The 13,952-nt window shown below is 34.2% G+C and overlaps 3 protein-coding genes across 12 annotated transcripts; 2 read left to right on the top strand and 1 right to left on the bottom strand.

Moving 5' to 3' along the window:
* Positions 1–839: 839 nt before the first annotated feature.
* LOC108212064 (structural maintenance of chromosomes flexible hinge domain-containing protein GMI1-like) lies at positions 840–12,680 on the top strand. 10 transcript variants are annotated; one of them, XM_064090649.1, is made up of 15 exons: positions 841–1,609; positions 1,707–1,796; positions 1,903–2,290; positions 5,445–5,473; positions 5,577–5,663; positions 5,756–5,808; positions 6,627–6,710; positions 7,477–7,549; positions 8,443–8,499; positions 8,598–8,711; positions 9,136–9,365; positions 10,081–10,272; positions 10,365–10,685; positions 11,468–11,868; positions 12,542–12,680. In XM_064090649.1, exons 3-10 carry the CDS (start codon positions 2,191–2,193, stop codon positions 8,664–8,666), a joined length of 552 nt encoding a protein of 183 aa, XP_063946719.1. In that variant the 5' UTR covers positions 841–1,609; positions 1,707–1,796; positions 1,903–2,190; the 3' UTR covers positions 8,667–8,711; positions 9,136–9,365; positions 10,081–10,272; positions 10,365–10,685; positions 11,468–11,868; positions 12,542–12,680. The 10 variants fall into 10 exon arrangements, with proteins under 10 accessions (XP_063946721.1, XP_063946719.1, XP_063946718.1 ...); XM_064090648.1 differs by having other exon boundaries at positions 1,900–2,290; XM_064090651.1 differs by having other exon boundaries at positions 840–1,796; positions 1,900–2,290; positions 8,473–8,499.
* On the top strand, positions 10,121–10,689 carry LOC135146758 (protein DEFECTIVE IN MERISTEM SILENCING 3-like). The gene is made up of 2 exons (XM_064088633.1): positions 10,121–10,272; positions 10,365–10,689. The coding sequence occupies exons 1-2, from the start codon at positions 10,121–10,123 to the stop codon at positions 10,687–10,689; spliced, it is 477 nt and encodes a 158-aa protein (XP_063944703.1).
* Positions 12,681–12,691: 11 nt separating the features above from the next.
* Positions 12,692–13,483, bottom strand: LOC135151075 (uncharacterized). Its single transcript, XM_064088632.1, has one exon. It carries the CDS (start codon positions 13,481–13,483, stop codon positions 12,692–12,694), a length of 792 nt encoding a protein of 263 aa, XP_063944702.1.
* Between the last annotated feature and the right edge of the window lie 469 nt (positions 13,484–13,952).

Genomic DNA, 13,952 nt, shown 5'->3' with positions numbered 1-13,952 from the left:
GAGTCTTTCAATCTTCCACTCCTCGTTTAAGTGAAAAAATAATATATGATAACAGGTTTTACAATAATTTTCTGAGTAAAGCAAAGTACTTAGATTTAAGAAAAATATAACACTAACCGTATAATAAATTATATTGTGAAACGGTAAAAGAATGTTATAAAACGGTAAAGAATTGCATAGTCTGAATATTAAAATTTTTTGTTTTTTGTAGTATTATTTTAGTATTAAACATTCGAATCAAGGTGGAAATGACTTGTTTATTAGTGAAAGATTTAGATATTTAAAAAAGATAATTTGGACATAAAATTTAATTGAATCAGTCAGATTATTATATACAAAAATTTCGAATAAATGAATCAAATTATGCCAATAATGTGATTTTTCCGACCGAGAAAGTGACATATATCCTAAAATTCTACTTGAATATTCTAAGATCCCCTTATAAACATGAACCGCCCACACACACGAAAAAACATAAATACACATAAATATTCCGATGAAAAGCATACATCATGCTTGGAGGAAGAAAAATTGTATATGATAAAAAATAAAAATTATTCTCTCCGTTTCTCCTATTTTTATGAAATGAGTTGGGCAATTAGTGTGGAAAAAAAAAAGTGAAAAAGTGGCGAGACTCATTGACTGTTTTTGGTAAGTTTTGAAATGTAAAGAATTGGATGGGACAACAAAAAAAAGTGTAAAAAGAAATGGCTAGGACTATGTTTCCGTCAATAAAAGACTAATAAGAGAGAAAGTGGAAAAAATAATGAAAAATCTTTGTTTAATAAGGTTCTATCTTGCGCTATATCATTTGTTTTCGGTAGAATATATCGCATAGCTTTAGAAAACATGACAACTAATATTGTTTAATACTTGAAACGTAAGATACTTCAACAATTTTTGTTTGTAATTGTTACTCCTTCTGTCCCAGTCAATTGTATATAGTTTTCTTTTTGGGATGTCCCATCATTTGTATACATTCTCAAAATAGTAATTTTTTTTATAAAACACTATAACACCCACTACTTTCTTCCACTATCTCCATTCTATAATAATTCTATAATAATAAAAACACTATTACACCCACTACTTTCTTCCACTATCTCAAATCTAATTAAAAATGGGTTTGTCTAGTGTGTGCCCGTTGACACATGCTAAGCACGGAAACTTATAAATTTGATGTGTTTTGATTGGTGTGGTTGATGTGAATGCAGGGGTCATCATTATTAAATGAGTGTAAGCCAATCAAAACAAAGAAAATATATCAAATTTTGTGCTTAGGGCAGACCATAGAAAAACCGATTAAAAATAAGTGGGTCCCACCACTTTACCTATTTTCCATCTAACTTTATTCATTTTTTACACTTTTTCTTGGTCTCCGTGTCTCAATCATTTGTATACAACCAGTTGGGACGGAGGGAGTATGGAATTTGTTTGATCTATAAGCGTGATACTATGAATTTTGATTTATGCGTGGTTTAAGTAGATAGGACAAGGGACATGTAGCAATGTTTATAAAGCAAAAGACTTGATCACTGGGAAAATAGTTGCATGGGAATTGGCTACATTTATGAAGCTTAGAAGCTGTTCGATGAAATGCCCCAATGAAGTATAGTAACCTGGAACGCAATGATTCGTGGTTTTTTTTAAAATGGGTATTTTGATGAGGTTCGCACCCTTACTTTTCTGGCATTTTTGTGTTTTAGACTTGATGCACGCAGAAATGGGGGTTGAAATATTAGAATGTGGTCAAGCTTCCTGAGCACATTGGACCGGAAATGGACCTCCTGTTAAAAGTAAGCGGAATAATACCTTTCTTCTGGATTTTGTGTTGTTTAATTAATAATATTGTTGGCATTTGTTCGATTTCTCTAATCAATCTGTATAATTGTTTAATAGTAGTGATGTTTGCGGATGATAGCAAGACTGTTGTAATGAAAAGTGTAACTCATGGTGCATGTGATTTCCTCATCAAACCAGTTCATCTTGAAGCCTTGAAGAAAATTTGGCAACATTTAGTATAGAAAAAGAAACATGTGTGGAAGGACATCGAGTAATCTGGACGCGTGAAGATGGGAAATTGCAGCAACAGATGTCTGATGATACTGATTACCTGTCTTCAGCAAATGAAGGCAGTTGGAGAAACTCAAATAAAAGGAGGATGAAGTAGAAGACACACAAGATATAGATATGACACATCATCATTATTCAATAAAGAAATCGCGGGTTGTCTGGTCAGTCGAGCTTCACCACCAGTTTGTAGCACCCGCTAATCAACTTGGAACTGAGAGTAAGAACTTCTTATAATATTTTCCCCTATTCTAATATTCTTTGCATGGTTTGCCGAATATCTCTGTGTTGGTAGGAATGCTTCTTACATTTACTAATTTTGTAACCATTAAATCTGATGAAATACATTGGAAGGGAGAAATATATGCTAATGTGATGATCTAGGCCTGAAGATTGTTGGTCAAATGCGTAAAAAAGAAGATGATAGGGTGAGATTGTTTTTTCTTCACATTATCTCTGAATATAGGGTTTGCAAACATTATTGAATATTAATTGAATATAAATGTCTATATAACACTGCCAGACATCATTATGTTTTGAGTTTTGATGGTTCTTGAGCTGCAATATTGTGTTCATGAGTTGAGAAATCTGGAGTGTATGTATTCTGCAAACTGCGAGAAACTCACATGTAGATATTGAGGAATAAGGTAACCCAAAAAATTACTTTGTTTGAGATGACATTTTTTATATGGTGGATAACTTGTTGGACAGAGGACCAAAGGCCATAAAAATCCCGAGAAAATTGCAATCACGAAACATGTACTGATATTATACACATTGCAACTTCTGGTGAGGTTATTATATATTTATATTTTATATATTAGAACTCAGCTTTGCTGAGTTCAGTAGTTATCACCAGGTTCCTTGGCACTTCAATAACTTTCATTTGTTTTCTGGATTCGGTTTAAGATACCTATCAAATCGTTCTGTGGACATTTCTGTGCACATTAGAAGCTTATCAATACCCGTGAGCTTTGATTTATTTTTTGTGATCAGTGGAGCTTGAGACACAAAATGGGTCCTTTTGGTTGTGAAGAGAACTACAAGAGCATAGCATATTAGCATTTATGTATTTTAGAGTATGTCACAACAAAAAATTACAACTTTTATTGTTTAAAACGTAGAACTAGGACAGGCACCAAGCGAGTCATGATCCATGCACGGTTATGTACTAATTAAGTACTTGTACATTTCAAACCTGTTGTCTACGTCAAATAAAAGTATTTCAACCAAGGAACTATTTTAACCAATGAAAGTATTTTAGCCATCACATGCATGAGTTCAAGGAACTGTTTTTACCAACTTTGGAATGAATATTTCATTGTTCTCTAAGTTTAGTAGTTGATTGAACGCATCTGTTTGGATATCTCTTTTTTCTTTTGGATCTCCTTTTTTGTGTACTAATTAACATATCTGTTTCTTCTACTAATACATAGGTTAGAATGGATTGTAATATGTATATGTGTAAGAAACATTAAAGTAGGACCAGAAACAAGCCGTGAAATTTTGGATGTAGTAGACGAGCAAGACAACTGGCAGCCACTGATTGAGCAGACATCAGAAACAAGCTGTTTGATTGGAACAAAAACTTGGTTTGATTGGGAGAAGGTAGGAGACAAAATAGCCTCATTTAGTTAGAGCCAGAGTCCATATAGACTTCCAAGAAGGAGTTTTGTATGGGCGGAGGTGAAATAAGCTTCTTGGTTGGAATAAGTTTAGTTGCCAAGCAGTGGCGGAGCCAAGAATAAAAATCAGAGAGGGCCAAATTAAAGTATAATTTTTTTCCCGCCCTACTTGTTGAAAAGTGTAAAAAAAAATATTGGGGTTGTTTGACGGAAATGGGCTTCTTTTTAGTACTTTAAGTTGGTTCTACTTTGTATGTACAATTTGGCAATAAAAGGAGAAATGCTTATTTTGGGTTGGGTTTTTTAAATTATAAGCTGAAAGTCAGAAATGCTAACTTTTTAGATATTTTTTAGTGATTTGCGTTTTATTATGAAGTTTTTAAAATTTTAAGATGTAATAAATTTTATTTATTAATAAAGTTTCTCATTTTTTAATAATTTATATTTTTAATTTTATAAATTTAAATTACCAATCAATTTATGAGTAAAATTATCCAAACACTCTTAATAACTTGTAAGTTAAGTTCATTTATAAGTTATTTATTTGAAATAATAAATCGCTGAGCAAACGGCCTCGTTATAAAGAACATAATTCTTGGCCTTTCTAGTTTCTTCTTCTTTTTTATGTTCTCCTCTGTTGCTGCTCGTTGATGTGCAAACTGCAAGAGTAAAAGACTCAAGCTTGTGTTACATGACTTTGCCGCTGGGGCATGTAACATGTGAGTTGGGCTCCATAATAAAATATTTGGTTTTGGCCCATTTTTCAGGGAGGGCCCGGGCCTACTCTGGCCTCAACCTCCCTCCGCCACTGTTGCCAAGGAGTTAAGGTAGATATGTGTTTCTTTTAATAAGCGCTGAAGGTTAGAGTTTTAAAGGAAGTTATATTTTTTTATATTTCAATTAACAAATACAAAATAAAAGGATTCAGAAATTGTAGATAATAAAAATCTTTTAAAATATTTTACATTCTATATGTTTCTCACTCGCGCGAAACGCGTTTTTCACTAGTGAATCCATAACAAGAAATCATGCCATGCAAATGGGCCCTTTATACAGACCAACCGCTGCATACGTATCTTACACAACAGAACAAAACACAAAGCCCCCATACAATTACACACTTTGTCTATATGTATTAGAAGACCTTTTATTTTCCCACATTATAATCTTTCCTTAAATTTCCAGCGGAAAAAACACACCACACAGAGAGACAGAGAGAGAAATATATAGAGAGATTGAGAGAGATAGAGAGATTGAGAGAGACTCTCTGATATGGACTCAGGAAGTGAAAATAGAGGAAACGAGAGGGCTTCTTATGATGATTCCAGCAGGCCTAAAGTAAAAAACATGAAATGCTTGGATTTAGTCATATACACAAAAGTGTAAAAGTTTCGGGTTCTTCTGCCAAATGGCTTGTGTTTGTGTTTACATGTTGATGAGCCAGCAACCAAGCAAATGCCTGTTGTGGTGTTTGCTGATTTGGTGAGAGAGGAGTATGATAGAATGAAAAAATCAGACAAAATCAGGAGGAGTAGTATCGATTGGGATAGTGCTGATTTGTGCCTTATCAATATTTTCGAGAAAATGTTTAAAGCTTTAAACTATTTTGAGGGTTATGATCCTAATAAGGTTCGCACATTGAGGCTTGATGTAAGTTTTTTTAGTGGATTTTTTGAGGATATGTGAGTTTATTGATTATTTTTTTTTGATTTAATAACTAATCTTCAATGCCGTGTTTTTTCGAATTAGGATGGTCCAAAGGAGATGAAGTTTATGAGGTACAGAAGATTAATATTTTTTTGAGGTGACTGTGTATATTTTTATAGGTATCTGTTTTTGAAGTATTGATTTTCTTTTTGGGTTCTTTTACTATGTGTCTAGAATATGTGGGATTTGACACCAGATGTTGAGTTGTTGAGGGACCTACCTCAAGAGTATGCCTTTGAAACTGCTCTTGCTTATATAATTGTGAGTATATATACTTTTTCCCATGCCTTGAAGGTGGCATGGTTTGTTTGTTTTTTTATATGTGAAATCTGCTAAATAAGTTTTTGTTACAGGACAATTCTCTTCAAGCAATTTGGTCCAAGAAGAACAAGGACCGACTGATTAGGTAAATAAAAAGTTGAATGCATGCTTCTGATGAAGAGATTTTGTGAGATGGAATCAGTACATATCTAAAATATGGCGGTATAATTTTGAAATCATGGTGGTATTATCATACTATGTTGCATGTACAGACAGGGGCGGATCTAGGAAGAGGCACGGGGGGACACGTGCTCCCCCTAAAATTTTTTTTTACATTTTTTCACCATTCTAAATTTTACAAAATTATAGAAGTGCCCCCCCAAATTTTGAAAATATATAGGTGTTTTCCTGAAAATTTGCTTGGTGCCCCCCTAAGATTATGGGTCTAGATCCGCCCCTGTGTACAGATCAATGGCGGTATAGTTTTGAAAAGAAATTATGCATTTTTCCTGTCATGTTTTTCTTATCATTATAATTGGTGCTTCTCGATGAAGAAAACAGACTTCAGTCATTAGTTGCATACACAATTGGCAACACTGAACTTCCCTACATTTGTAAAGATAATAATCACCTAAAGAAACTATCTTCAAGGCTATGCAAAAGTTTCATTTAACTACCTAGATCAACTATAAATTGTAGCAACTACTACTCTGCTAAATTGTGTAGTTTCAATCTTGGTTACTAGTATCTTTTATAGGCAATTACTCTGGAATAAATGGACTACTGTTAGGAATTATTCGTTAAAGTAACATGCAATTAGATTTTTTTGTAGTTTTCTTAAAAAAAATTATACTGTAAGAACTCTCTGATTTTCACGACTTTGATTAATTCTGTTTCAAATTTATAGCATTTAAACAATTTATATTCGTGACATGCAATTCTGATCATTATCTTTCGTTGCAGAGTGGATATAAGCAAAGACAAAATTTCCATATTTGACAATGGTCCTGGCATGGATGCTAGTGAAGAGAACTCTATTGTGAAATGGTATTATAAGTTCTGTTTTCTAATGTTAATAAAGTATAACTTGAATGTTCATCAACAATTTCTTACCCAGTTCTTTAACAATGGATTTGCTTTTTGAGGGAACATTGAGTATGGTTGTTGACAGTTTAGTTTTGATTGGTGGTTTACCATCCTTTTTTTTTCCAGAAAAAAATAACCGCAGTCTGTAAGAGGAGAGAGCAGTATATGAGAAATATTTTGCCTACATATGAACAACTTGCAAGTGAATGCAAACATACCATGGTTAAGGGGATACTATCTTATGCAATAAGTTAAATATACTCTTGTCAGGATTTACTTATTTTAAATTGGTCTGCTATCTCAGAGCCAATTCCAGGTCATGTTTTTTTCTTATAAAGTTTTACTTTTAGTATATATTAATTGCATGAATATGTGCACCATCCACCACACTGTATGCAAGTAATTCAAGATCATCATATGTCTTGCCCTTCACCCTTTGTAAGTCTTTGAAGTTGTTCCACATTGAATTGAAGCTATAGGTTTACTGAAACCTAGTAAATATATTTGTTTTGATAATTAAACGCTTTCACAAATCACACCCACCTTGTATTTGACAATCGACCGAGAAAGATACGGCTAGAGCTAGAGGACTGTGGTGAAATATAGTAAATATACAACCCTTATCATGATTTTTTGCTTTGAAGTCAATTTATCTGAATATATTCATGAAATATTGTGTTCGAGCTTATGCTTTTACATGGTTTACAATCTATCTTATACTTTTCAGGGGAAAGATGGGTTTATCCCTGCACAGATCATCGAGAGGACAAGCAATTGGTGGAAAACCTCCCTACTTAAAGGTACTCCCTCCGTCCCTTTGAGATATATACATTTGTATTGGGCACGGAGACTAAGAAAAGTGTATAAAGTAATGTAAAGTAATGAGAAAGAGAAAGAAAAGTAGGTAAAGTGGTGGGACCCATTAATATTTAAGTGATAGATTGGGAAAAGTAGATGAAGTTAGTGGGTGGGTGGAATTTTTATATTATAAAAGTTTACTATTTTGGGGAAGTTTTGAAATGTATAGAATTGAATGGGACATCCCGAAAAGGAAAGTGTATAGTATTTAAAGGGACGGAGGGAGTATATAATAATCATACTTAAAGGAATATGTCTTTACTACTTACTGAGTATGCAAAGTTTGATTTTCATAGTGGTGCGTGGGGACGTGTATCCCCTTAATAAAGCATATTATTAATTTAATAGTATCATTTTATATTATAATTGTGAATATTTAATGATGTGTCCTTACTAAAAGAATTGTTGCCTCTATGATATTATATGATCATTAATATTTAAGTTACTTTTTATATTATTTTTTATTTATAGATTAAAAGACTTATGAGCAGATCCTTAACTCTTTATAGATTTTGATTTACCATTTAGAATATTCCTTTGGGTTTTCTTGAACCCTCATCAGGCATGTTTTGTTGCTCTGGCTTGGCCATTAGCAGATGATACCTTATGAGGCAAGATGTAAGATTTTCATTTGAATAAGTTAAAAAAATTGGCCAATCTTGCAATGTTGGAAGAAATAATTATTATATTACAACAAACTGATAGAGATGCATATTAAATCAATATCATATATTCACCATTCAGTATTGCTAAACATTTGCAACAAACAATTAGAACACCATCTGTCAATTTCATAATTAACGTACTTGAAACTTGGTGTGATATTACGGAAAAGCGTGAACTTGAAACTGGGACACTCTCACAGAAGGAAGCTGTTGTGGATGCTTCCAAGGTAATGACGAACATCAGAGTTCACTATGCTATCTCCAACTATCACTGTGCTTTTGTCTGTTATTGATGATTGAATCTCCATTATGTTCAATTTTGCAGAAACTACAGGATGCCTTGAAACAGGAAGGTCTAACAATCAAGAAACATGAAGACAATATTAATTTTTAAGGAGAAAGGAAAACCTCATAGATGTTACCATTCTTAATTTGCAAGGTATGTTGTAATATATTATTACCATTTACCGAGTTCCAGTGTCAGCGTGAAATTATTTCTTCATTATCATAGTTTGAGAAAAATATTCAGAATTTTTCCACCTGATTCTCAGAAAATAACATGTAATACATCTTAGAAACAAATCTAACAAATTCTTTTGGGAATATATCTACCTTCAGCTAATAGAAGAGTATGCATAGATAGCTCTGCATATATATATCTGAAACTTCCATTCATATCTACTGCCTATATATTCTACGTGTCTTTTAACGAACTATACTTTTTCATCTTAGTGATACTATACTTTCTAATTCTACAAGAAAGTTCCCTTAACCAAAGAGATTGATTTAGGAATATTACACTTTTTAATTTATTATCGTGTCAATCAGTGTTTTTGTATGACCTCCACTAAATGTACAATCAGTTACTCTTGGCAAGTATCATTCTTCAGATGGACTAATGGCGGATAGAGGCGACCTTTGCAAAACTAAATGTAGAGACGATTCAACATAATCTAAAGAATACAAATTATGCAGCTGGAATTGTGTGTCAGCTAAAGACTGACCATACTCAGGGGTCTCTACTTCCATTGACTAAGGGAGTGCTTGAGATTGTTGCATCCCTTGGAAAGATGAATGATGATACTCTTAGCAGGTAAGAATAATGTTTTAGTTTTTATCATTGATATTCAATTATAGCTTGTGTTTCATCCTTTATATTCAACCAAGTTCTACGGGTTTTAAGTTTTTCTAATTTCCCGGGCCAACAAGTTCCTACTTTTTATTTGTGTCTAGTGATAAATTGCGCCAATCTCTCATCAGTCACTACTAAAAGTGAATCGTAGTGGCTCCATACTTTAGTTTTCATCGAGTGCTATTATAAAACTCATTTGTTGTAAATGGGTAAAATTATGATAGATTTTGAAATTTTACAGAGCATTGACATAATTCTTTTTAGGACAACATATGTTGTTAGTATGGATTTCTGGGAATTAGTTTGGATTGGATTATAACGGTGCAAGAACTGGTTACGTTCATTCCATATGTGCCTCTTCCCCACAGTCCCACTTCAACTCCCAATCTGGAAATTTTATCCTCCTTACAGAAAGAATGTTTAGGAGAGGTAGAACAACCAAGGGAAGCTACTAGAGCAGACTAAGCACGTTATTGTAAATAATTTTGCATAAGCAATGAGCAGATAGTAACGAAGTAACGATTCTACATTTACACTGATGGTACATGATATCGAACATGGTCTAGTGAAGTTGTATAAGACTTTCACTCTTAATTTAGCAGTTGAATGATTGAAATGTTGGTATATTTGTTTTATTGAACATTTCAAAACTACACTACAATCTTTTATGTGCTAGGCGTCTCTTGGAGTAGTTGGGGACAAATAAGATGTTGGCAATGGTTTGCAAGACCCTGGACAGTGTCAAAGCGATGGAGTCTTATGATAAAGAAGGCTTGGTAAACAAGTATGCAGGCATTCATAGACTTGGAACATCTATTAGACGAACTATAGATGGACGATTTCTTGTCATTTGTCTTGAATATCTTAGGTACCTGATTTTTCTCTTATATGACCCTAGACCATGTTTATTTTATTTCTCAACTCAATACTCATGTCTCATTTATCATGTATGCCCTGCAGCCCATATGTTGGCGATTGTATAAATGATGATCCACAGAAGATGCCAGATATTCCAAAACCAAGATCACCTAATGGAGGAATTCCTCATGGCTTTATAGATGATGCTGTGAATATGATCAATATTGACAGAGAGAACTTATTCAATGTCACACGTGATGGGTATGGCCTCAGAGAGACCCTTTTCTATGATCTGTTCTCGCATGTGCAAGTTTACCAAACAAGGGAAGATATGATTCAGGCTGTTCCCTGGATAAGAAATGGAGCCCTATCTTTGGATGGTGGAATGATAATGAACAAAGGAGTATATGCTTTGGGTGATGTGTAAGCTCACTTGACTTTAAATATTAATTTTTTTTTATACAACCGAGTATGCAAGAACTCTGTTTATTCTTGGTCCTGTAAAGTTAAAATAATCATTAAAATATCTTTGTTTGGCTTACAATTTCTTGTTACCATGTAAACAAACCACTGGTTTTTCGAGCCTGTCAGAGAAATATAACGGAATTGGCTAATAAAGCTTTTCCTTTGCGTAGATGGTTGTTTTGCAGTATGTCCAAGAACCTTTTTTCTCTTTTAAAACCCAACTTTGTGCTAAATCTTTAAGAATATGTCAATCTCTAATTTATTTATTTGTTTACTTTTGCATCTATAGTTGACAAGACAAATTGACAAAATGCTTTGTTTTTCAGAACATAAAAAAGTTGTTGATGCCTGATATTACTCATATACAAAATGTGTGCCTGCCGCAGCTACAGGCTTCCTCTTACTGTGATAAATGTTAGAGCTAGGATACTGTTAGCTGATGTCCATTTAAAGTTATTTTGTATATACGTTCTTCAGTTAATGTAATTTAAAGTCGAAGAATTTTTTTCAAGTTAATGTAATTTTTAGTAAAGAAGACTGAAGCCATCAACGCAGTTTGTTCCAAAACTGGGAACTACTTTTACGTTACGTTATAGATCAGCATGCTAAATATATGTTCAATTTGTGTTGAAAAGTATATGATCCATTTAAGTAAGCCTTCCTCTAACAAATTATGGATTTAGATAAAGGTATTACTTAACAACATGTTTTGCTTATATGAACTCCTTTGTACTTTCTAGTTCTTGAAGGGAAGAAGCAGATGTGAAATTCCTGAAATTCTCTGGACCATCATGTCTAACAGCAGACTACTGTGCGATTGAGGACCAAATAAAGAAGACAGAATGGGGAAAGTAACATATATCAGACCAATGTGACTCATAATTGACTGTAAATTGCTTAATATTGTTACTCTTGGCAAGTATCATTCTTCAGATGGACTAATGGCGGAGAGAGGCGACCTTTCCAAAACTAAGAGGGATGTAGAGATGATTCAACATAATCTAAAGCACACAAATTCTGCAGCTGGAATTGTGTGTCAGCTAAAGACACTCCATACTCAGGGGTCTCAACTTCCGTTAATTAAGGGAGTGCTTGGTATTGTTGCATCCCTTGGAAAGATAGATGATGATACTCTTAGCAGGTAAGAATAATTATTTAAGTTTCTATGATATTCAGTTATAGCTTGTGTTCCATCTCTTATATTCAACCAAGTTCTACAGTAATGCGTTCGCAATAAAAACAGTGCAAGAAGTATAGTGGGTTCTGAAAAGTATATGTTTGTCATAAATTCTATGCCCAAAAAAAGAGTGGTCTAACAATAAATATTTGTCTTGCGTGCTAGGGAATTTAACGCCTACCTCAAATGTTAATGAAGTATATTAAGTTGTCTTGGAAATGCCATTCTAGCTTGTGTAATCGAATAATTAATCCCTAATGGAAGCTAATGCACATTTGTATTGAGTAAATAACTTTCCTGCAACATTTGTTTTCTTGAGCAGACACCCTGGTTTGGAGACAAACCACAAGATGAGAAAACTATATACAGTGCTTGTGGCTCTAGCATGAGGAGCTCTTGGTGATTATATTCGTAATCTATGTTCATTATTAGTGTCTACTTCGATGGGCATATCTTTCTTTTCATTCTAAAGTGAATTGTGTTTACTGCTTTGAGTAAATTCATGTCTAGGAATATAATCAGCTAGAGTTCCTCTTGTTCTCCACATAAGCATCATAAAAGGTTTGACAGTTGATACAACGCCAATGAATTAGTGCTTGTCTTCAAAATCTAATTGACTTTATAAATGTATACACAGAAAATTGCAGAGGAAATGCAGAATACAAGATTCAACAGTATATCAGATAGACATTGGAAAATAGTGAAGGAATATATATATATAGAGAGAGAGTCATGGAAATAGTAAAGGAGATTATGATGGATGGTTCCCCGAAAATTTATACAGAATTCAAATATACCAGAGTGGGGGGGAGATGGGATGTATAGATTTTCCCTGAAAAAAAGGTTCTATGGTGTGAGTTTCCATGTTGAAAATTCCCATATCATGTCCCCCTCCTTTGTGAAAAGACACTTCCGTGTCATCTGTGAAGTAGATGCAGTTAGGCCTTATGTATTGCGAAGATGGTAGCGATAGACATGTAGCTCTGCCGATGAATAATGCCTGGTCGCCCAAGTTATTCTCTGGAATGCAGGTACATGAAGGTAATTCAGAGGGATGATCAGAATATTTCAGTTCCATCTTCCATAATGTGAAGTTACATGTACGGTATTTTACTCTTGCCCTATGAGGTGCTTTAAAATATTTTGCTTTGAATTCCCGCACAACTAACCAAAAACCAAATTCTGATTCAACCAAGTAGGTTCTTGAATTGTCATAATTTATGCCAATATCAAGGTCAGTTGGCCGGGAAAAAATTTTTGTTCCCTTGGCCCGTCCTTGGGTTTCAGAATTATCGTCAATATCACACACAAATAGATCTCCCCTGCCATTGAGGGCATAAAATTTTCCTTTATAGCAAGCAATATCCTCTATAAAAGGGGCCATAATGGGGAAGAAAACTTCAGTCCACACTTTGTCTGTTAATCTAGCATAGGCCAAATATCTGCGTGCACCATAAATGGCCATAACAATCGGGTTTGACGAATACATACCATTGTTTTTACTTGGATGTAGTTTACAAGACATTGCAACTCTTAGAATAAACTCTTCGGATGCATCTTCAGGTGAGATAGGAGACATGGCATAATGTTGGTGGAGGAAGGTGCCCATGTGTGGCAGTGGAATTTCTTGTCGTAATAAAGGATGCAACAAACTGATTTGCAAATCTCTCCCTAGAGTTACCAGCCATCCTTTATTTGTTCCCAGAATTAGTCTTCCAGAAGCCTCTGGTAGCTCTACATCATATGTTTTTTCCTGTTGCAAGACGATGTAAACCACGAGTTCCAGTGACTGAACTTTTTCGATAATCATACAGTTCATGATAGCAGTAGTGCTCTTCATCCTGATCCTCATCCTCATCCTCATCCTCAACATTGATCTCAACCATGCCCTCTTCATGATATTCGTCGTTGAAATCACAACTAAAGGCACTACCTTCGGCTACTTGTTCAGCAAGAAAGAGAAGCGGAGACTCAGGAGGCAGCTGCAACGGCTTCTTATCTCGGCTCAAACCAGAAACAACTGAATTCCATGATTCTGACACGGCTGA

The sequence above is a fragment of the Daucus carota genome, chromosome 3 (assembly GCF_001625215.2).
Source record: "Daucus carota subsp. sativus chromosome 3, DH1 v3.0, whole genome shotgun sequence".
Lineage (NCBI taxonomy): Eukaryota > Viridiplantae > Streptophyta > Magnoliopsida > Apiales > Apiaceae > Daucus > Daucus carota.
Note: the sequence above shows the minus strand (reverse complement) of the source record. Positions and strands in the feature narration are given on the sequence as shown.

Bases quoted from the DNA above. Each gene is read 5' to 3' on its own strand.
- LOC135146758 (XM_064088633.1), top strand. From the start codon at position 10,121: ATGGTTTGCAAGACCCTGGACAGTGTCAAAGCGATGGAGTCTTATGAT. The intron at 10,273-10,364 runs GTACCTGATTTT...TATGCCCTGCAG, and splicing joins ATTTGTCTTGAATATCTTAG to CCCATATGTTGGCGATTGTA.
- LOC135151075 (XM_064088632.1), bottom strand. From the start codon at position 13,483: ATGTCTCCTATCTCACCTGAAGATGCATCCGAAGAGTTTATTCTAAGA.
- LOC108212064 (XM_064090649.1), top strand. From the start codon at position 2,191: ATGACACATCATCATTATTCAATAAAGAAATCGCGGGTTGTCTGGTCA. The intron at 5,474-5,576 runs GTACAGAAGATT...CTATGTGTCTAG, and splicing joins AAGGAGATGAAGTTTATGAG to AATATGTGGGATTTGACACC. The intron at 7,550-8,442 runs GTACTCCCTCCG...ATTACGGAAAAG, and splicing joins GAAAACCTCCCTACTTAAAG to CGTGAACTTGAAACTGGGAC.